Genomic DNA, 24206 nt, shown 5'->3' with positions numbered 1-24206 from the left:
GTCAAAAGGAAACTGCAATGAGTTCAATACAAACAATATTTGGCCCAGTGTTTATTAAAACCTTTAAATACCAGAAGCAGTTGTAACCGCCTGGGATCTTACCATTTCCATACATCTGATACTCCCCGCACCCGAGGCTCAAGCCTCATTTGGATGGCAATTTTACAACCGAGACATTTATACATACAGACATATATTCCTATTGACAGCAGTTACTAGTCAAGCAAAAAACATAATGGATAACAGACACACAGGATAGAGAGGATCTGATTAACCTCCCTACTCAGGCAGAAATCTGGTCTAATGAAATTAATTTTAAAAGCTGAGTTTCCAAAGAAGGAACTTAACATTTTCTGTTGGTTTGGCACATTCCCCTCAATTTGTCCAACTAGGAAAATAAATAAAAACAACTAAGAATACAACTTTTGGGCTACGCTTCTCATTTTACTACTGGATTGCAGTTTTCTGCTGTTTCTTACAATGCCACTCTACTCTGGCCGCTAAGCTGCACACTCCGGTTTACACACAGCCTCAGAATATCCTGAAGTTAATTACCTGAAGTAAATGTGAGTTTCCTCAATCATTACAGGAGATTTCCCAGCCAGAAGCTAAGGATGATTTTTCATAAACTAAAACATAAGTGGGGGAAGTAAACTGCAAAGAGGTATGAACTGGAAGTTTAAAGCATCTTTTTGAGACATGCCATATCTGACTAGTGAACTTTTTTCTCCATCTCTATATTAACCAAACACTCACATATTCCCTGCTATCCCACATGTGATACTTGCCTAGCAGAAAGCAGACTTAAGTCACTTCCATTACTGCTCCCCCCGTCAAAAAACCTGAAAGACCAAATTCTCACTGCAGCAACATTAAAGGAACAGCTAGGCATGTGCTTCTGAACAACCTCTTTCAACATGTAGGCAGCAAAGGTGTTAAGAGAAAAAGGGCCTTACTCCATGTTAACAGCTACTCACCACTGCATCAAGATTTAACAAGGCTCCATTTCACTCGATGCCAAGGTTTTATGTACTGCTTTGCACTGTGACAGAGGGCAGCAGAGGGATTAGCGAAGATGGGGGAATGATTAATGTTTCGTCTCCACTATAAAACAGAACTACACTGGAAATGAGTTGGATGAACATTCAGAGCACCGTCATGCTCCATCCCAGCTCCACTGCTGCCAATTGCACGCCCCAATACTCAGAACAACTCAGCAGCAGCAATCAGCTTTAAAAAAAATGCAATTTTTAGACATGAGAACTTAAGCATCTGGGCAGATACTTCCGTATCTTACAGTGTTTGGGATCTTTTTAATTCCACCTGGGTCAAGCTTTCAAAGTTCTGTGCACAATCAGGAGTGCTAGAAATCATCCTCCTCCACGAAGTAATACCAAGGAAGGTTCTCACACAGTCACACTGCTCAGAGCTGAGGAAAAACAACCAAATAGGAAAGACCCACACTGAAACTGTGAGACTACGCATGACTGCTCCTCTCAAGAAGTGCTAGATGTAAAGACATATCAGAGTCACTTAAAGTTACATGAAGAATTTCATAATCATCAGGTCCTATTGTTTAAACATTTGAATTTGCTACTTGAACAATTCTTCAGTATTCTTTTATATTTGAAATATGCATGTAAAGTTTGCTGCCACGCCTTCTATTTCTACAGTACGCTGGGCAGCAGACTTCTCAGTAAAACTCCTTTGATGTAATATAATGCAAAAGTTTTGACAGTTCCTGGATTGCTCTGCACTACTGACAAGATAAGAAACAATGCAGATTTCTGTAAAGCTGAGATAGCATCTCAAAACACAAGCAGTAATTTGCAAAACCAAGTGCCACCCAAGCAAGCCTGTACGAAAGAAGAGCAATTAAAACCTTAAAAATTATTTGCAGTAGATGCTTATGATGAAATATATTATCTGTTCAGAGACCTGCATGATTCAAGCTGTTGAAAAATGAAGAAACATCAGGACAAAGTCACCTAGACTTTTCAGTGCTGCACACCAAGGTGCAATGGAAAAAAATGAAAATGGGACAGAAGTTTTGCTCAGACTTTGATCGTTTGCATGATCAATGAAAGATGTCAGGACCAGAATCCAAATGGAAGGAGAACCCAGCTGGAGGTTAGCACAACTGAAATGAAAAGGAGCATCAGCCCCTCTCCAGCATGCCTAATCAGAGACTGCTCTGACCCCTTCCCAGAACAAAGCAATGCGTTATTTGCAAACCCTGCCTCCCCCCCCATTTTTATTTTTTTTAAAGGTTTGAAATTCTCTGTACTTCTGAATTAAAACATCCATTTCAAACCACAGTCCAGCAATCGAGGGTAAGACAACGGAGATGAGCATGAAAGAGGCAATGAAGAAACACAATACCATTAAATCATTTTTCACTGCTTAATGTAACACTTATTGCAGAACAATTTAACAAAAGCCATAACAAACAGTGTTGACACCACACTGTTTAACACTGGAAGACTGACAGAGGCAGATTTTCAGAAGGACTCACAGTATGGCATACGTTTTAGGTTTATAACCAAATGCTTGGATTTTCAAAGCTTTTGGGATACTGTTCATGTTACTCATCATCTGATGATACCAAGAGGTTCACAGAACAATTTTCAAAAGCAGCAAGAAAGGAAGTTTTCCATGTTACTTTCATGTTGTCCTAGTATTTAAATAAATCAAAATTTATTTGGAGCTTCTGTTTACTAAAATTGGAATAACACAAAGCATTTGGCTTATTTTTAATGGACACAAAAGTGACAATTTGCAAAAACTAAACTAAATCCTTAGTCTTTATCATTGTCATCGGCTAGCTATAACTTCCTGAAAGTGAGGAAACATTTTTTAAGAGTTTCCAGTAAAAGAGAAAAAATACTTGACCAAAAAGTGCATTTAACGAAAATGAAACAGATTAAACTTCTTCATTTTCTAATATTTCAGGCAGAGTGATACAATTATCCATGTGCTGCGCTGGCAAAGCCTAACCTCTCAGGCATATACCAAATTTGACTAGATTATAGATGGCCCATACACCATATCAGACCCTCCAGCAAATGCATTATTTTGCCCCTGCTCCCTGGTCTCTAATCTACCCAAAGCTTTTCATAGAGATAGTATTACATTCATGGCTTAGGCCTTGACAACTGCACCCATAAATCAACTTTAAATCTTGCATTAATCATCTTTCTGTAATCAGTGGCTATTCAGCACAAATTTACATCTCATTTCTGTTGGCCAAACAGCCACATTAGAGCTTTGAAGCTTATTCAGGCTTAAATGATTATATTCCCCTAATAAACACTGAAGTCCTCTCAGTCCAGCCGCCGTGAGCTGCATTAATGACATGCCACGGCAGCAGGGGCCATCCAAAGTCAGCCTACTGCGATGCTACAAGCAGCAGCCCCCATGCCAAACAGATTTTTTGCATTTCCAATACACTCAGACAGAAGAAATGAGAAGGCTGCTCTGCCTGTGCAGACCCTCTTATGGGAACTGGCATGCATAGCAGGCACACACACCATGCAATTTATTGCACCTCCTCCTAACAGCTCCATTTGCCACCTCTTGAATACATGAGGTTACCAGTAAGAAAACCGAAACCCAGATTTTCCAATTCCCTACATGCTGAGCACCTTACAACTGTCACCAAAACCAAACAAGCTGTTGAAGCTGAACCCTGCAGAAAATCCACTTTTCTCATTTGTCAGATAGGTGTAACTTTGTTCACAGCACGAGCAAATTGGGTCTTAGCATGCTTTTCTTTGATCACCTCAGAATTAGGCATTACATTTTTAATATCTGACTAAAATTTTTTCCTGGTTTTTGGGTTGCTCTCACTGCTTTGTGCAACAAAGACTATCACTTACGCAGGATTATAGTTAGCAGCTAAAACATGATCAGTTCGGGGTGGACTTTGCATGTTCCTGCCTGTAATCCCTATAGTGAAGCAATCTATCCTGATTGAACAAAGAATAATTATTTAATTAAAGATCCTCAGCAGGCCTACATTATTAAACCAGCATAAAAAGCCTCACATTGATTGTATATTCACTTTCAGTTAAGGTCTGAATCAGTATACTAAGATCTAAAAATGAATGAACAGAATGAGTTTATTATGACTGTTAAGTACTTACCCACTATAGGTAATAAATTATACATGTGGATGCTTGTTATGCTTATTCCACAACATAATGAAACTTTTAGTTACCTTTTTTCCTATGGGATTTAATTCCCACTGCATCAGGCTTATGTTACTATTTAAATATGGCACCAGAATTACAAGGATGTAAATCTGTCGGACAGAGATGCAATCTGGACCTCCATGTTTCTTTAATTCTGGAATCGAAGAAACATGGATGTGCTCATTTGTTTATGACAGATGTCCTATATCCTAACCATCTCAGAAAAGATACATTTCTGGAGAGGTTCCATACTTCATCAGCTATTTTTCTTCACCTGCAACCTCCTGCTACTCCACACTCTCTTCTGGCGTCTGACAACCACTGAAGAACCAATTGAACATCAACATGCCACGGCTAGGAAAGCAAATACAATCATGTGCTAAATACTGAGCTGAGATGTCTAGAGTGCAAAAATAAATGCTGCTTCAGCAACCAGCTGTGATAATGCAAAGTCTAGGAAAGCTGCTGAAGTTTTCAGAAGAAACTGAAAAATCTCAAATTATTTACCTAACCAAGACGTAAACCATGTGTTAACTTGACAGTAATACTGCAACACCTACATGAAGAGAAAATTTCTGTTATGAGATTGCTTTTCATCTAACCAACAAAAGATCCAGGAATTTAAATTAAACGCTTTTGAAGACAAGGTAAGACAACTTAGTTATTGTAAGCTGGGCGGGGGGGGGCAGGGGGTAACCAACCATAGGGAGAACTTGCCACAGGAGTCAAACCTCCATCATTTGAAACCTTCAGGGGGATCTGGACAAGTTTCAGAAGAAAATATCTGCTCAGGCAGCCTAGCCCATGGCAAGCCACACATGTCCATCACCTAAGCAAGGCAGCTTACAGCTAGCACCAACATGTGTATGCCATGTGGGAGTAGAGACTGAATATATAGGTATTAAAGGTTCATATATGTTCCTCTCATCAGGTTACAACGAGGGGCTGTTCCAGGCCCAAGTCCCTGAGGCACAGAGGGGAAGAACACAGAAATGCTGAGGACATACAGTTCCTCAGAGGAAAAACTATCAAAAAAAGTTGAAACAGAAAATGTATGAGTTGGTCTGTTGTTAGGTCTTTGCCTGCTCAATTAAGCTACAAGCTCATACTACTGTTATTTTCTATCCAGGGTACACTGGGATTAACGGTGGGTTAGAAGTTGGAGCAGTAGAGTAGGAATAGTTAAACACACAGACATGGGAAGGGGCTATGTTTCTTTAGGAGAAAAGAGACTGCCATCAACCAACCCTTCCTCGAGCAGCACAAGATTCAGGTTAAGATGGGAAATGAAGAGAAGTGCACAGAGCCACAGTCTGTTCATCCCAGGTGGCGATGGACCCGCTGGGTTTGGCCACCCCAAACTCTCTGATCTGCCATCCTGCACAGCTCCAGCCTTCGGTGTTTCCTTTCAGTGCTTCTTCTCCCCTACCAGCCCAGGGCCAGTCAGAAAACCACAAGCAAGGACCTCCTTTGGACTTGCATATGGAAGAGACACTTTCACAGCAGGCCCATCACTGAATGAAAGCTTCTTTCAGTTTTGTGCAGCTTATGGACATAACACAGCTGAATTGCAGCAACAGCATCTTACTGCTAGGCAAGATAATCCTCATCTGTAGCCTGCATTTCTGGTAAAAAAAAGTTTTAAATAATCTTCAGGAGTCCCTGGGAGGAAAGGCACTACTCAGCACAGAAACTACAGACCATTATTTGCCCAACCCTATTGTAGGCCTTACACTCACTCTACAAAATGGACTGATTGACCACTTCGCACAAACATGAAATTACAAACCCAGTTTCATCATTATTTAGCAGTTAAACCATGAAATCAACCCCCTTTCAATCTTTGTCTCTTCAGCTTCAGGCTCTTTCAGTGAAATTGGATGTGTGTTTCACAAAGTGTTGAAGTTTGAAAGGAAAAGGATGAATGAATGCACTTTAAAAAATAAATTAAAAGTACAATTCTCAGAGGAAGAACTAATTAGCATAGGAAACAGCACTTCTACAGGTTACGTGGTTAATTGACATCATTCTTCTTACCAAAACACATACCCACTAGCAGTTAGACAGCTGAAGAAATGGCACTCTGATGTTGAAAAGTTGCCCCCATAGTGCACAATACATAAAGCTTTCTAATAATGTGTGCTCTCATCCAAAAATTATTGTGCACAAAGAAACTTAAAACAGTAAGCAGTGAAAGAAATTTCATACTAAGAAAAGAAATAAGCCATTTAGGGGAAGGACACAAAAACCTGTTGTTGCATCTCCATAGCTTCCCCTCGCCTTGGGTGCGAGTGACATAGGACCAGACCCAAAGAACTCTACCACTCATACACACAAAAGGGGAATTTTCATATTTGTGTGGACTGAAGCAGTCAGGGACAGGCCATCCAAGCACACAGGAGATTTCAGTGCAGTCTCCTCTGCTCAGGGATGCAGAGTCCTGAGATGCTGCAAGGTATTTGGCTTTGCAGGCACGAAGCCTTTACTTGCACTAAAACTGATGCTGAGCCAGGACTGAATCCTACCTTTCCTAGGGCTTTGGAGGCTGCAGGGTTATATCTTCCCCTGTAACAGGAACCTCTCTTCCCACCAGAAGCGATGTACATGATGTACTCATGTAGTAGCACGTCCATCTCCCATGGACTCCCCTTCCCAAATGACCAAGCATCTAGGTCAACTGATGGCAGAGGCTTCAGCACAGCTCTAGCACACAGTTTCAGGTCATAGATACTTCTGGCACTGTACCCCAACTCCTCCCTGCCACAGCATCCAGCTGAGCAGCCACTAAGATTCCCCCTTCACTTCTACCTGGCTCCCATCACAAGGATGATTTTCTTCTACTCGTGATCCATTGGCCTCACAGAGCAAACAAAAAGATAATGCAACACTTTAGTAAGACCACTTCCAGAAAGCCACATTCATGAAGAGAAGGCTGGGATGTGGCTAACTTGCTTGTGCCCTCTATTTGCCTGAAACAGGGTGTTGGAGGGGAATGAGAGAGATGACTGGTACATACCTGTAAAGTTAACAGGAAGAGACATAGCAAGATCCATTGACTGAGAACTGAAGTTTGACCAATTCAAGCTAGAAAGATTAGTTTGTCTTATAACAAAGACAGCTTGCTGTTGGCACAAGCTACAGAGGGATATGGTGGACTCATCATAAGAGGAATACTAAACCAAAGAAGAAATCCCTCTCCAGAAGATGCACTGTAGGTCAAATCAAGGTTACACACCTGCTGCAAGGACACCTGAACAAGTTTCTACACTGTAGATACCACAGGAGATTCAGCTGCATAATGTTACCAGACCCACTGGCCTTAAATCCTATGAAGCTACAACACCATTAACCTTCAGCTCACATTCACAAATCTGCTCTTATTTTCAAATAACGAGAACTAGCAAATACTATATTGTGCTTTTTTTCAATTGATTGTTTTACTCCACCAGCAAGGAAACTATAACTCAGTAAGAAACAGCATGTCTAGAATGTCAATGATTTGCAATTAACATGTTTGAACAGTGGGGAGTTGCCCAACTTTCTTTCTTAATATCATTTTGATTACTTACGTATTTACTGTAATATGGGAAAAAACTAGTTCAGTTCTCAGATTTAAAACTGTGCAGAGCAGAGAAGAAAGGAAATTTGCCAAGTAATAGCTTTGGTCACAGCATTGTGTGTGAAAAAATTGTTTTCCTTCTATTTTCTCTCTTTGCAGCTTTATTTTTGAACAGACATAACAAAGGTTAGAAAAAAGGAAGGGGACAGTCTGTTTTTTAAAGGCAACAATCAAGATTCTGCTAACTTAGGCTTATTCTCAGTTCAAGAAAACACAGGACACCTATGGCACTAGCACCCATTTTGGGTCTCAGTTGCTCGCTTTAACCTTGATCAATAGGGACACTACATGCTCTTCCAGCAGGGACAGATGCACCAGGGAATTCATCTGGGAAAAGCCCCTCTCATACAAAAAAGCTCAACACAGATTCTGGCTTCTGCCAAAGACCCTCTGCAACACCTGGAGAGATGCACAGGGACATCCAGCTTCAGCAAGGTCAGCCTCTGCAAACAGCAGTGCTGGGGGAAAACACCCCAGGTTAGCACTGGAGGAGCTAACCCTGCAAGCAGAAAACCTCAGGAGTAGTGCTGTGCTCAAAAGGGGCAGGGAATAGGAGTCCAAAAGCTTTACCTGGGCTAGTGGCATCCAACAAAATAGCTTTGAGAACACCGAGCAAGGGCTGCTTAAGATTCCCTGCTTTCTCTCCAACACCTTCACAGCAAAAACCTTTTACAAACATTATACAGGCAGCATCATAACCAAATCCCCTGGGGGCTAAAGACATTTGCCAGTTCAATACACTCACACAGCTCTGAGAAACAGGCTCTGCCAGACTTAGTTAGTGTGACTCCAAAGGACACAGTAGCTCCTGCCTATCTGTACTGCCTGTCCACATCAAGACCACCCCTCTGAGTTAAATATACCAGACTGAATAAGCAGCATTTTCAAATTGAATATACAGGGCTTGGGAAGCTGAGCTTACAGCCTGCGTAATCAGCACAGATATTCAATTATCATTAAAATTAATAAGTGGGACAACCACCAAATCCCCTGACAGGTTTTGATTATCTCAGTCTGGGTATTTATCAGAATTACTCCGACACACTGAGTCATCGGGCTCTGGCCGACAGGCACAAGTCGCTCCTTAGCCCACTGCAGTTTCCTTTGCACTGGAAGCATCATGACATCCAACATCAGGAAAAGAGAAGTACCACACAAGAAAGGAGACGGATATCTGAAACTGTGCAAAAAGGTCTGATTTGGTCTGAAATCTGTTTCCAAGTGAACTATTTTTTTCCTGTTTAGCAGCTGTACTCTGCCTCACTGTAATTCTGCAGCAGAGTGACTGCAGCCACTGCTTTTGCAGGCAGGCACCAAGCTGCTCGCAGTCACCTACCCCATCACCTAACACCATGTATCAATGACCGCAACTCATTTATTTTCTGATCATCTGACAAGACATCTATAGTGATTGACATAACTAGCAATTCTTTTCTAAAACATCATCATTTTTAGGTTGATTTTCCCAGCACTAGAACAGAGATCATCAGGGCTTTGCCCAACTATTGTATTAATCAATATCCATATTTTTAAGGATGTCAAATAAACTCCAGAATGAGCAGACACAAAAAGCATATATGCTGCCATTGAAGTTAACTACACAGGAGCATTCAGTTATTCAATCTGGCATCGAAATAAAGCAAACAGTAAACCAGAAGGAGATTGTGTAAGAAAGTGACTTTATCTCACAGGATTATACTTGTGGTTATGACTTTAATTGTGTAGCCTAGAAGGATTTGCAACAAACTGAATAATCTCGCATTATTGTAATGATTTGTAATCACAACACTGTCTACAATTTACAGGCTTACTATACATTTGCATTGCAATCAACTAAAACAGCCAGTGCATGCCCTACAATTTGTAACAGCGCTTAAAATTATGTCTTGCAAGGAGCTCCAACAGCTGCCCAGTCAAACAGTTTGGAGGTTTCAAACCAAGGCAAAGGTCTCAAGTGTGAATCTTCCCAATTTTTTAAGAAAATAAAGCTAAAATAAAAACAAACCGAACACACCCAAGATTTCTGAACAGAAGACCAAAGGCCACATTTTTGCTATCCTTTACTGTTGACTGAACCAGGAGCAAGCAATGCTGAGCAGACATCATGAGCAGACATCATACAGAGCAGAAGTATTTTGATGGCCTTCAACTTCAAGTGACAAACTTCAGGAATGACCCCCAGGCTCCAGCAGGAAACCAGGAGAATCACAACATGAGTGCTGTAACTGGAGTGTGCAGGCTGAACATGCAAAGACAAACCCCTCCCCCCCAAAAAAAACAAACAAAAAATTGAGGTCTCAATGAAAAAGGCTGCCAGTACAGGCAGAAGGTGCTAGTTTTTCTAAATGGCTGGAGGAAAAAATGGCAAGTCTAAGTCCCACTTTTCAGAAACAGACAATTTTCCCCACCCCACTTGGTATCTGCTGGGTAAAGTTGGGTCTTGGGGCTATCATCCAAGCAGGGCTGCTCCCTATGAGCAGCACATCTGCACCACAGAAAAACTCAAAAACCTAAAAACCCAATTAATTCTGAAAGATCACTTTCAATAAGTAGATATTTAACTTACAAAGTCCTGTCATCACCTCCTCTCCCACCCTGCTCTCACTCACCAGTTCTTGCTCTACCTCACAGCGAAAGGCAAGGCAGGGGAGAGGCTGACTTGAACAAGAATAACACCAAGCCTGCAGCTCTTCCTCACAACCGGAACAGAACTGCAAATGGATTAATGGTGTACACCAACATCTGAAATCACATTAAGAAATACTCTGCGCTATCTTCTCCTGCCAACTGCATCTTCTGTACAGCATTATGAACTGTCAATATTACAGGAAGAATCATTGCTGTTCTAGGAAGACCTTTGAAGACGAGGGCCAGGTCACTTGCCCCAAAATATTTTTGCTGAAGTCAAATGAGAATTTCTGCAGGCTCAGTCCTTCCGCCACTTCAGAGCCAAAAGTTCTCATCTTTGATACTGCAAGAAAGCATCCCAAGGAGGGCAATTATCCACAGAAAGCATACATCTTTACAAGCTTCTGGTTTATCTTATTTCAGCACAGTAACAGACCTACAGGACAGTATTTTCTGTGTTTCAATATATAGGTAGTTCATATACACCGAAATCAATAAGATGCACAGTCTTAAAGTGAAAACAGGCTTTAGGAATGGATAACTTTTCTAACAATTTAAACACATCTGCTTAAAATAGAATAATTTGATTTCTTCTACTGTTCATTTTGTTAATCAAGAATTTAATATAATCAAAGCAGTGGCCTGGCACTCGCTGGAGTAATGAACACAAAAGAGAAATAGGCAAGAATAAACAAGTTAAATGCTTATCAGAGCATTTTGGCAAGAACCAGGTATCTAATAATGCTTTCCTTCTTGGAAAGCAGCAAAAGGAGGCAAATCAAGGGCTGTGCTGGGGGTGTTCCAGCCTGATCTGACAGATGCAGTTTTTAGAAAGCCATCAGCAATCTCTACTCCTTGCCATCACTATTGCTCTCCTGTGAGCTGCCCCAGAGGTGCGCAGCTCAGCAGGCAATTCCTTGTCCTCCTCCTTCATCAACATGCTGATGCACAGCCCCCACTCTTCTTGGGGGGGCTTGCTTCCTACCAACCCCCAGGGCCTGATCCTCCCCCCCTGCAGCTATCTGGCAACTCGTCCATGGATTATTCCTTACTAAGATCATACAGGGGTAAGTGAGGATCAAACTAACATGCAAGTGTCATTCACTCCTAACTCTAGATCACTACTACATCACTGATGTGTTTTCAGTAAACCATCTTGAAATAGAAATAAGGAACAGTAATTTCCCATTACATGTGGAAAAAACAATTGCTTTCTCCCCTAAATGCTCACAACTCCCCACAGGACAGTAGGGTCTTTATTTTTTTGAGGGGTTTTGGGTGGGTTTTTTTCCCCAAACCCTCTGACCAGGCAGGAAAAGAAGCCTAATCATGTTATGCAATTCTTTTATACTCACTGTTCAGCCCACAGGGTACAGACAATCTATCACGGCGGCTTGGCAGCATACAATGTCACAGTGGTAATGCAGAGATGACTGATAGCTGGGTGTCACCCACGTTCCCTTCAACAGCACTTCATCATTCACATTGGGAAGAGCCTAAAAGCTGGTGAGAGGAGCTACCACTTTTCTTTGGAGAAGAGTTAACACACAACCCCCAAAAGGATGTATTTGCATCCATGTGTACTACCACTACTTAATCTCTGATCTGTTTTGCCACAATATTTTCAAGATTAAAACCGACAGACCTCATGATTACTGTCTGCTTTAGTCAAACACATTAAATCATATAGCTTAGCATGCTTTTCCCCCAAAATGAAGACATCTTAAGATAAATTAAGACTATAAAACCAGAATATTTTGAGGCAAAAAGAGCTTCCAACTAAAATACTGGCATTTTCTTTCAATAGCCAAAAATCCAGTCCCACACTCCCCTTTCGTATGTGCGTACAGCCTTCAGCAACTGAAAAACTCCATTTTTGTGACCAGGACAAGCAAACAGAGAACATGCCACCATTTTCAATCTATGAAAATCCTGAACCATTCCCATTAATAACTTGAAAAATGGATGAAAGTTTGTTCTAACAGTCCTAGATGTTCAGCTGCTGAACTATTTCTTGAATAGTCACATATCAGGACTTTGCAGTAAAACAGCAGTCAATCAAAAAGCTCTCCTTACTGGTTTTAAGCTAGGTGATGGGTCTTCAAAAAAGCCCTCTGATTTTTATTGTCTTCATTCACTGTGCAATACACAAGGCAACCACTGGTCATGAAGACAAAATAGCAGCTTCCATCTTAATGCTACTTTCAGGAATTTTGCATTTAAAATTTTCTCCTTCTATACAAACCTACCATGTGTTTCCCTTTCTGAAATTAGCATTCATTTTATTTCATGTTTTTTGAGCTGGCTTTCCTGAATGAGCAACATAAAAAGAAAACCAAACAGGACTGCATTCTTGAATTTAGTTACGCAAAAAAGCCATTAACCTGAATAAAAATATATGCTGTCAAATGGGGCAAGAGCAAGGCCAATGCATTTTAAGTCTTATAAAAGGATTATGCAATTAAGTGATAAGTAACCCACTGATACATATATTTAGCATATGAAGTAGTAACATACTACAAAAATTCATCAACATAAGCTATAAAATCCTAATGCATGTTTTATAAACCCTGGGCTGTTGCCTATGCATTCTGTAATGGTAATACTTTATTCTGCAAAGTTTCAGATTCTCCGTGACAGCACTACATTTATACATTTTAATTGTACGGTTACTAACTGTTGGATACCAATATTTCTGAAATTGGCACAAAAATAACAGAGAAAACAATGGTTTTAGAAGATGAAGCTCTTCGAAGCTTTTTTATCCCCAAACCTAATTCCTAGACACTAGAGAAAAAAAGACATTTTAGCATGAAAGGAGATTATTGTTTGCTCAATGAGCCTATGTGGAGGAACATAATGCTGACAACTGTATTTGCAAAATGATATACTGAAGGATCAGCCTTCATTTTTTCTGTGGTGGATTTTCAAAACCAGGATAGTAATATATTATTCTAGTAATACAGTTCTAGCCGAGATAAAGATTTGCTTTATTCTTAATCTTACCAGGATTAATTTATTTTACAGTACCTTAGAGTACTCTAGGCATTTTAGATCTCCTTTAATAAGACCTACGCCTCGCCAGATGCTGCTCCCAAATAAAGGCTTGATTCATGTCAACAGCTTACAAACCAAAGGGCAGCTAGCTAAGAGTCCAGGACAACAAGTTTAAGAGCTTTCTCAAATGGAGTGAGAAGATTTAACTTCAGATAGGAAAGAAGATATGAGAAAGGACATGAATAAAATGGTGAGGCTATTCAATGAGAACTGTTGTCTACCATGAGGTACTCTGGCTTAAAAGCAGCTACATACCGTAGCTAATATGTTGCAGGTATCAGAGGAGTGAATCTTAAATACAGGATGTTGAATGAGTAACGGTAATGTGGTTTTTAAGCAGAGCAAGATAAAAAAAGAAAGCTCAGAGAGAAACAAAAACAGATCTCACCCTAGACAGAGTCAGGACAAGCTTTCAGACAGCAGGACTTCAGATGTAGGGCTGGAAAAGGCCAAAACAGATCACCTGGTTTGTTCCTCCAGAAGAGATGAACTCTGCTTGTCCAGAGTAATAGAGATGATGGTCTGACCTGCTGTCAGAGACCTCCTGTGAAAGAAACCCCACATCTGCCCCAAAGATGCACCAGTAGAAAGTACTTTCCATCAAATTTAACCTGAATCAGCTTAGCTGAAACAAATCCTGTTTTTCTTGTCCTACCCATTGCAAACCTGGGCAAGAGGTTATTCCTTTCTTCTCTGCATCCCTCAAGGTGGTTGTGGGCCAGTCCAATACTCTATGCTACACCCAACTCCATCAGCCTTTCCACACAAGATGCATCTCTCCATTGCAGAGCTTATCTCTTTAGATTTTGATTGACATATTCAAGCTCTGTGAAACAAATGCAGCTCTACAAGCACTGGCAAGGCCACCAACTCACCAGGGAAATCCACCAAATTTGAACAGTAGTCAGCTGGCCAAATTCAGCTGTCATGGCAGTGCCCCTACTCTGATTAACTCCAGCATCTTCAGTCTCACTCTGGGGCTTTCAGAGTTTGAAACGTGAACTCAGCACTGCTTTAAAACACAGTTCAGTTCAATTACCACAAGCGTCCTGCACAACTACATTATTAACCTCTGGTTTCAGACCCAAAGCTCAAGCTCTTTTGTTATAATTATGCTATACAATACAAGCATAAATGAATCACTCCGGCACACTAAAATAGGCAGCATAACCAAATGAAAACACATCATCACAGCCCCACGGGATATGAGCAAAAATGACCATGTGAGCACATGAAGAACCAGAGGGAGGGTCACAGAGAACAGAAGTTTACATATATACAGACACTGCATTTTACCTTAAGGAACCCTAGTGGAAAACAAACCCCCCCATATATTTCAACTTTATTGATCTCAACATCATCCCATAAATTATTCATGTAAAATTCCTTTATTCTGTATATAACAGAAAATTTTAAGTACTGCTTTGGTTTGGATTACTCAGGTTACTTCAAATACTTAGGTGTGCAGTGTGTTTCTTACTAATCTGTGCATGCACAAAAGCATGTACATATAAACAAAGCAGCCAAATTGCAGGTTTTTAGGGTGTCATTAATATATTTTTTCCACCTACTCAGGTATTACTTATTTCCATCATGCTCCCTGCTGCAGTATGAATTGTGTTCTTGCCATGTTAGCATATGTGCTGGTTTTGGCTGGGATAGAGTTAATTTTCTTCACAGTAGCTGGTATGGGGCTATGGTTTGGATTTGTGCTGAAAACAGTGTTGATAATACAGGGATGTTTTCATTGTTGCTGCTGAGCAGTGCTTACACAGCGTCAAGGCCTCTTCTGCTTCTCACACCGCCCCACCAGTGAGTAGGCTCGGGGTGCACAAGAAGCTGGGAGGGGACACAGCCGGCACAGCTGACCCAAGGGATATTCCATACCATATGATATCATGCTCAGCAATAAAAAACTGGGGGAAGAAGGAAGGGGGGGGGGGGCATTCGGAGTGATGGCATTTGTCTTCCCAAGTAACCATTACACATGGTGGAGCCCTGCTTTCCTGGAGATGGCTGAACACCTGCCTGCCGATGGGAAGTAGTGAATGAATTCCTTGTTTTGCTTTGCTTGCGTGCACGGCTTTTGCTTTACCTATTAAACTGTCTTTACCTGAACCCACAAGTTTTCTCACTTTTACCCTTCTGATTCTCTCCCCCATCCTGATGTGGTGGGAGTGAGTGAGCGGCTGCCTGGTGCTTAGTTGCCGGCTGGGGTTAAACCACAACAGCATATCCCCCTGATTCCTCTTCTAAACTGGTCACAGCCGAACAGCAGCATTTGCAGGAAAAAAAACAACACAGGCTGCCAAAAGTACTGCCCTGAAAATGCCAATTATAATCATAGCTACATGACACAGCTCAATGGTGCCAAGAATCCTCCTTCTCCTTTCACTACCCCCTATCCCTCCCCCTTTATTTTATTTCTATCCCTGGGGGCAAACACTGCCTCCAATCCAGGATTCCTGTATGAAATCTCTATCTGAACTAAGATTGACAGAGAGCAACATGAATCTATTCACAAACCATGCTGAGTAATCTAAACCGCTGTTATTTTTAACTTCAAAGAAGCACCCTAGGGTACCTGTCCTCAAAAGAATGAGCCAGAAATGCTGCTTGCAAAAAAAAAAAAACCCACAAAAAAAAAAAAACCACCCACCAATGTTCTACATAAATGAGAAGCAACTTGCAGAATCAATCTGGCTGAATTTACCCCCTGACTTTCGTTATTTGACCTTATTAACCACCAAAAGCAGGGGCAATTGCTTTCCCTCTTGCCATTCACAGGCAAGAAGTCATCTAGCTCTCTCATCTTCTGCAATGAATAAAGAATTATGAACGTCTCCACAGGACCAGGTTCCTTAGTACATGTTTATTTTCCTGTCTGAGCCTAAAAAATCCCAGCACATGGAGCTGTGCAATGAGCCACAGCACACAGCTAATACCCCAAGGACCACAGAGGCTTTCCTGTTCTGTGCTACAGGAAGGTCAGGGAAATCAATGGGAGGTGGAGGAGATGGGAGAGGACCCATTACACAAAAGCAAAGCAGGTGTGCAGCACTCAGATTTGAACAGAAAAAGAGTACTTCTAAGTTGTAAAGAAATAAGTTTTAAAATAAACCCTGAAAGGAGGGAGGGTCTGAAACAAGTAAAGGAGCGCTATTATAGCCACTGAAACAAAAATCAGACATAATCACTGAATAAATCAAGCCAACTAAAAGAAAGCATTTATTTTAATCAGCAACTTTTGCAATTATCTGGATATCATTAAAAGTGGCTGTGTTTTTACTTGGCCAGACCAAATAAGACTGAACAGCACAGGTTTATGGGGGGCTCTCTGTAGCTTCTCCTCCTGCTATGGCTTTGCAGGGAGTCGAAATGCATCACGCAGAGTCTCCTGCCAAATCAAGGAAAGAGAGGAGGCAATACAGCCTACAAACACTGCCTGACCTGACCAGACTATTTCTCTCTCATCACCTACCATTGTTCCTACTTCTGTGAGCTTCCACATGATAAAAATGTATGTTTAGCACAGGCAAGTGCAGGCAGTTTCTGTAGGTCACAGCTAATTGGTGTCACAGCCACATATAATGCACACATAAACCTCTGATATGCCCAGTTTTGGTGATCCTAAGCAGCATCCCAGGAATCAGTCCGGACGTAAAAGACTTTGCAGACCTGCTGTACAAGCATAGGCTTTAATAAAAAAAACCTGACTGGTTTTGTTGATGTGTTTGGAGGGATTCCTACTACACAAGAGGGACCAGACTTTTCTGATACAGCCTCTGGTAATTCCAATAACCTCCTTCAGGTTAAAGTAAAACTACATGAGCTGCAAAGCAAAGTCCAAATTGTCCCTTTGGCATGTAATAACAGGATCAATTCCCAAGTTGAGCATTTCCATGCTGACCATGCTCCATTGTCAGGGAGAGAGTCCCTTTTCTGAGCTCCATGGCCATGCAGACCTCACAAGGACTTTGCTCACGCTCTAACAGATATAACTGCAGGTTTAAGAGCCGACTGCACAACTGCTGCAAGCTGCTGAACCTGCACAGCCAGGGAAGGCCTCCTGGGGCAGCCATGAAGCCACACTACCACGATTCGTTAATCCTTCAGAGCAAAGCAGCAGAAAGAAGAAAGCGGCTTGCCCTGCACAACAGTCGGTTCTTCACATCAGGAGACATTATTTCAACCCCTGCCTGGCCACAGCATATTTCAGTCACATCATTTCATTTCCACTGGTCCCTCAATACTTTGTATGAAGGAAGAGGGTGATTTTTCTTACCTTCTATGTGCATGGAGGAAATGAAGACCAGCCAGGCTGCAAGGATACTGGACACTACCAAAACCTGTACCAAATAAGCACCTAGCTAGACAAAGCTCTGCAGAGGCAACCCTTAGCAAAAGCGCTCCTCTCCTTTCCTCTAAAACCCATTACACACAAGATGAGCTGGTGCCTGCTGTTTAGCAGTGGACCAAGGTCTGGTCTTGTGGGGACTACAGCAGCTGCAGTGCTTTATGTGGAATTACAGCCAGGAAATATGTCTACCTCTAAGCCTAATCTGTCTCCAGGCTGGAGGGTCAGTCTCCTTCCCATACACCGCTGCTTTCATTTCCCAAGTTAGATCACATTTTCCCATTGTGTTCAGCAAAAATGAGGTGAGCAACAGGCTAAACAAGGGAAGCTGGACCTCCTTGGAGCATGGAATGTCTTAATACACAAGAATTACCATGGCACACAGCTATAATAAAAATTTAGACTATGACACTTACGAAGGATCTGCCAAAAGCAAGTTCATTTGGCTCGACTGGACCTCTTACCCCCACTGTTTTGGTGGCTTTTTGTGGGTTTTGTTGTTGTTGTTGTTTGGGGTTTTTTTTAAATAAATGTGGAAATCTGTTTCGAAACCTACCAGCTTGAGCCTTTGTGATACACAGATAACTTCTCCCAAGCACTACCATACAACTACAAAGACTAAACACTTGCTTTCTTTAATAGCAGCTGTGCTGCTGGTGCAATCTCCTACTTCTGGCAGATGTGGTTCTAGGATAAATACTAAATTTCCTTAAGATTCATAATAAAAATAATGATAAAAGTAAGTGCAGAAACAGCAACACTAGAAGAGTTGAAGGCTGCTTCAAGAGCTAACCTATCTTCAGTTGGAACTGTATCACCATTGAAGTTGTTACCAAGTACCTGAAAAGTGACTAGATTCTACAGGATACTGTTAATAGCAATGATAAAATACCATGCATCAAAAAGCTTACTTCAGCACATGGTCTGTATCTACACACTGTAGTGTTGCAAAGTGTGACACATTATGACATTTCTGCTCCTTTCCTTGATGGGGGACTGTGCAGACAGATACACGGACCTTCCAAAATTTTCCCTAAGAGGACATCCTGAGATAACAAATTTGTATGAGAATATCTCAAAAAACAGCTTGCATACCTCTGATCTCAATTAAAGCTCCCTCCTCTTCCAAATTCAAATCCTGAAGTGAGAGTTACTTAAAATATTTATACAAGGTAGATCTTTTAAAAAAAATTAAGCAAAGTATGACTGCAGCATAGATGACTGCAGAGCAGATAAGGTGGTTAGAGAAGTAAGTCTGGAAAGACTTTTTTTCAGTACTTATAAAATACTGCAAATATATTAGGCCAAAAAAGAGACAACTGGACTAAGCTCCTGAATTTTTATGATGTCCCATGAAAACAAAGAAGATTAAGAGATTTCTGGAAATTCAAAAACCAACTGCCTGATTCACATTTATTTGTGGAAGTTAATATAAGGAAAAAAATTCTCCTTATTGAGTCAGTAACCATTAATTTGTCATTCATGAGTGCACTTCCAGGTGCTGTTTGGAAACTGAGCTTGTAAATACAGAAAAGTGTCTCTAAATAATGAAAAAATACAACTGAGGCTTATGCATAGGATATTTAGCTTTTCATTTACTCATCTACACATACAGACTCAGAAGTCTTCTGAACTCCTCAGGTCTAGTTATTTTTCTACTGATATTCCTGTAAGAACATTGGGATATACAGCAACTGTGCTTTATACCATAGGAAAAATACCAAGAGGTGTTCAAAAAGGAAAAATCTTCCATTAAGAAGTGGACATCGGGATCTTTATGGTGTGCCGTGGCACCAACACATTGCTCTGCCAGCACATCTGGCACTGGTTATTCTGATGCCCACACATACAAGGGGAGCAAGTTTAGTTTTCAGCTTTAAATCAATACATAAAAAAATATTGTTATAGACTCTGACTGCAACAGGATTAGATCTTGAACTGAGTTGAGGATAAACTCAGCTCCCCATGTAGCTTCTACAACCCTGCCATAACCAGTGCCTGCAAACATCCAGCTCGTCTGAGTGAGGCTGCCATTTCTACAACCTTTCATCCACATAGAATATACGGAAAGTCAGATTTTAATTCACTGTGTAATATATATATATATGCAGGGTTGACTGCATTTTATATAAACATTGCCACCATTTTTATGACAATCCAGCTGTAGTCCAAGACAATTCTGCAGTCAGAATTTAGTCACCGTTTCAGCTGGTGACTAAAACTCTGGAGTAACACATTCCTGAGAACTGCTCTGTGGAGGGCTCAGTCATGCAGCATTTCTGTCTCGGGATGCTTTCTCACCTCACACGGTCGCTCCCCTGAACTGACAGGAATACTCAGCGCCATGCAGAAGTCAACCTTTCAAGACTGTACCAAAGCTCTGTTACAGTACAGCATCGAGGATGCCCCAGCCAAACCAAAGACCAAAAGTCAGAGCAATGACTCCTCGCACGATGCAGTCAGGCCAAGTAGACACACTGTAGGGTATTAATGCATCTAAACTCCAGCACTTATTTCAGGTATCAAATTAGGAGGCCAGGTTCTTTCAGTTCTCAGTATAGGTAATGGTAAGGGATAGAGGCTCTTCAAGGTGCTTAAACCTCAGCTCCTGTTCCAGTGTTATCAGCTCCCAGAATTTTATCATGAGCCTGAGAAGTATTTCTGAACAGCCCTGTTCTTTTAAAGCTAACAGCAATGTCCCAGACCCTGTATTTCAGAAGAAAACTTCCAGAAAATTGTGTTGCACATTTAGCCCAAAGGCTCAAGAAGAAAAGAGCAGGAATTTATAATTTAAAAAAAATTTAAATAACCTCATGGATTTTCTTGGTGAGGGGAGGAGTGAGGGGGCTGACTCATGATTTTTTTTTGTTTTAAATACTTGTGGCTGGCGCTACTGTATAAATAAATCAATCCCCTAGCCACACAGCTCCATTTTTCCAGTCACAGCTTGTTGTTTTATTTATTTTTTTCCCCTCCATTGCCAACAAATCACTCCAGGGAGTTTTTAAACCCAGTAGTCTACTTTCCGAATGGAAACAATTAGTATAATTTGTGAGAGAGAAAGCAAACAACAACAGAGACTTACCCCATTTTTTGGGTAGGCTATCCATCCTAGATCCCCCATTACTGTGCGTGAGTCCAGTAAATTCACTGAAAATAAGAGAAAAAAAAACTGTTAAGAAAGATGGATGGATCACAAACTTCAGTAAATATTTCAAGGTTTGGGTGGCTATGGTAAACAGGCTGTTTACAATTAACCAAAGAAGTTGGATTTTTGTAAAGCAGAATAAAAATGCAGTAATTCCTCTAACAGTGAGGTCATACACTGAAAACAATTGTATGTATGCATTACTTTATTCCTTTGAGATCTGTCACTGAAACCAAGTTGCAAATGCACCAAACTTCTGTAAGATCCAGATCCTTCACGTTCTTAGGATCTGGTCTTTTGGGGGGAATAAATACATAATGCACACTGTGTTTATGTGTGTATGTAAGACATATAGTATATAGGTATACACATACACTCAAACATCTATGCATGTTTATACACACATTTCTTCTAAGGTGGCATATATGTTTTTAGCATAATCAGGCCTTTAAGACAAAAATGAAACAAGAAACAACGTGCAGAGTTTCCTGATTATCGTGAATTCAATTTTTAAAGTATTTTATGTGCAAGTATTACAGTATTACTGTTATCAGGAATCTATTCTTTTCTCCCTCTTCCACAATTTTCCCCAAGTCTTTGACAACTTCATTGTAAGATATCCAAGGGATCTTCTTTTTTTCCCCCACACAAAAATTTGGGTAGCTTGTTAAGTCACATAAGCAATCAACAATTTACATTAAACAGCAAAAAACTACTCCCAAGCTTATAACATTTTTCCCCCTCATATTACCTGAAATACTGAGTAAACATGTAAAGTAATTAAATCTACACACACTTAACTCAGCTAAGAAAAATTATAGCAGCTTCTGGTGCTGAGCTTTCACCTCCTGTACCCCAGGCTTTAAATCTCCAAGTTAAAAGCTTGTCTCTGAATCAATAGCTGTCATCCAAAATCTCAACCTAGGCGGAACTTTCTTCTACTTTAAAAGCACAGTTCCTTCTCTTCGGATTACAACGCTCACTTCTCACAGTATATTTTTCTGCATAATACCTCACTTTTTGTACTCATGTCCTTCCTGAAAAGGAAGTGATTTCCCTGGGTCTTCAATTCTTGATCTCCACCCTCTCTGCTCTTTAAAAATCCCACTGGAAGTCTTCACAATTGGACTTTCAAGACTTTCCAGCCCATGATGATCTAGCCCAAGAACAAGCTTGAAACAGGTGGAGGAAGCTTTGCGCTCACTCCTTTAGAAATGCAACCACGTAGGTACTTAAAGATTGCTAGAGAAGAGAAACAAACAGGTTGCATGCACAAGTACAAAGGATGTGAGTGTCATAACCCTCACCCCTAGTAGTCATATCAGGCTGATTTGCTGTCTCTGCACAGCCAAATATACCAGTGCAAACACCTACGAGGCATACAGACCCTTCCTTACACTGGCCCAGGTCATCCCGCTGCAGGGCACCGCAGACAAAATTAAAAATGCTGCCAACTGAGTATCTCAGATATCAGGCTTACACCATTTACAGAGGCATAGTAAGAAAATCCAGAAGTACATTAAACTAAAAGGCATGATCCTTTAAAATCTTAAAGAATATTTAAAGAACAAATGAAGATTAAACAACATATTTAGTTTGAAAAAAACAAAGTTCTCTGAGTCAGTTTGGTCTTAATCATTGTACTGTACTGAAGGGTGACTGCTGTAGTCCCTTGTACACAAAACCAGGCCAAAACACAAAAATACAATGCTGAGGTAGAAAAAAATCAGTTCTCAGCTGTGGTATCAAACACTTATCTTAAAGATTTGTCTATCCAGATATTTTCACAATATATGCAAGTATTAATGCAGAACACTATCATAAGGCATATAGATGTTCTGCCTGGTCAAGTCTATTTTTGTGATGTTGAGCAAAAACATTCGGTAGCTCAGGGTTTTCATGCCTGGATTGCTTTCTCCTGCCAAAACAGAAAACAGCTGAGAGCTGGCAATGCTACCAAACTACAGGACATTTGGTGGAAGCAATACTCAGAGACTACAATGAGCTATATTCACAGTAAGTAAACATACAATTAGGTGGCTTTCTACCCCACAGTCTAAGCAAAATAAAAGTACTGCTATCATCTACCACTAGATATGTTACCCAGCGATGGCCAGCCTTTCCCCTCCTGAAGTCTTCAGGTAAAATGCTCATTAATTTCTCCTGCTCTAGCTGAAGTCAAGCACTAGTACACCCAAGTGCTCCTGAACCACACTGCATTTTCTTTTTAATGAGATAAAAAGAGTGATCTTAAAATATTCTTCGAAATAGGACACACATAAATAACATGTCCCATATTATAACTGTATACTATTTTAAAAAGCAAGAGACAGGAGTGCGGTTGCCAAAACAGCAGGTTTACTCAAATTCCTTCTATTACAATCACTGTAATTAAACTGTGCAGAACAGTATATTCCTGTCGTAAGTTGCAATGGATGCAAAACAAGTATTGATCTACATTGTACAACTTAATTAAAACTTGTCCTGGAGATGCTACTAATGAATGTAATTAGATGGTGTGTTTGACGCCACAAACTTCTTTGTGACATGCTAATTAAGGAAAAAAGAAGAAAAAGTGCTTTTATTCGAACATCAGATCATAAAAAGAACATGATACAACTAAATATTGTATTATCTTTCTATCAACGACAATTTTAAAATTGCTGTTATTAAATTCAATTTCAAAATAATTTTCTGCATATGAAAAGATAATACAACCCATTCAACTCTAACTGAAGTCAGTGGGAATTTTCCTACCAGTGAGTCAGCCAGTGGAGCTGAATACTAAATCTCCAGTTAGAAAAGACTCAATTCGTCCCTTATTTTAGCAGAATTCTGCATAGAGCAAAATAAATAGGAGAGGACGGGATACACCTTTTGACAGGCACTGCACAGTAACCCAAAATTCACATGCCAGGAATATAAAAAGCGACAAGTGACTTTAAGCTCCCCTGTGCCTGCTCTGGAGACCAGAGGGGCACAGCACAGCTGTGTGTCCCAGCACAGCTCAGACAGCTCTGAGGGGCTGCTAAGGTACAGCAGACTCTCCAGCTGCCCCATGAGCTTCTGCCCAGGACTGCTTTCAGAGTCTGTCTTCTAAAATACTGCACTACATCGATCTGCTCTGAGGAATATATTTAGCCAGTAGTTATTCTAAATTGCCTGCAAGGACCAAAATATTTTGCTTTGAGAATCCCCAAAATT

General features: G+C 40.7%; 1 protein-coding gene across 11 annotated transcripts in view; it reads right to left on the bottom strand.

The window, feature by feature from the left end:
• EPHA5 (EPH receptor A5) overlaps positions 1-24206 on the bottom strand; it is a 209362-nt gene that overhangs the window by 161283 nt on the left and 23873 nt on the right. For all 11 annotated transcript variants that reach the window (XM_050896101.1, XM_050896099.1, XM_050896100.1 and 8 more), the window contains one exon: positions 20940-21004. In XM_050896101.1, the coding sequence (XP_050752058.1) occupies positions 20940-20978 (39 nt within the window). In that variant the 5' untranslated portion in view covers positions 20979-21004. The remainder of the gene's footprint in view (positions 1-20939; positions 21005-24206) is intronic.

The sequence above is a fragment of the Gymnogyps californianus genome, chromosome 4, assembly GCF_018139145.2.
Source record: "Gymnogyps californianus isolate 813 chromosome 4, ASM1813914v2, whole genome shotgun sequence".
Classification (NCBI taxonomy): Eukaryota; Metazoa; Chordata; class Aves; order Accipitriformes; family Cathartidae; genus Gymnogyps; species Gymnogyps californianus.
Note: the sequence above shows the minus strand (reverse complement) of the source record. Positions and strands in the feature narration are given on the sequence as shown.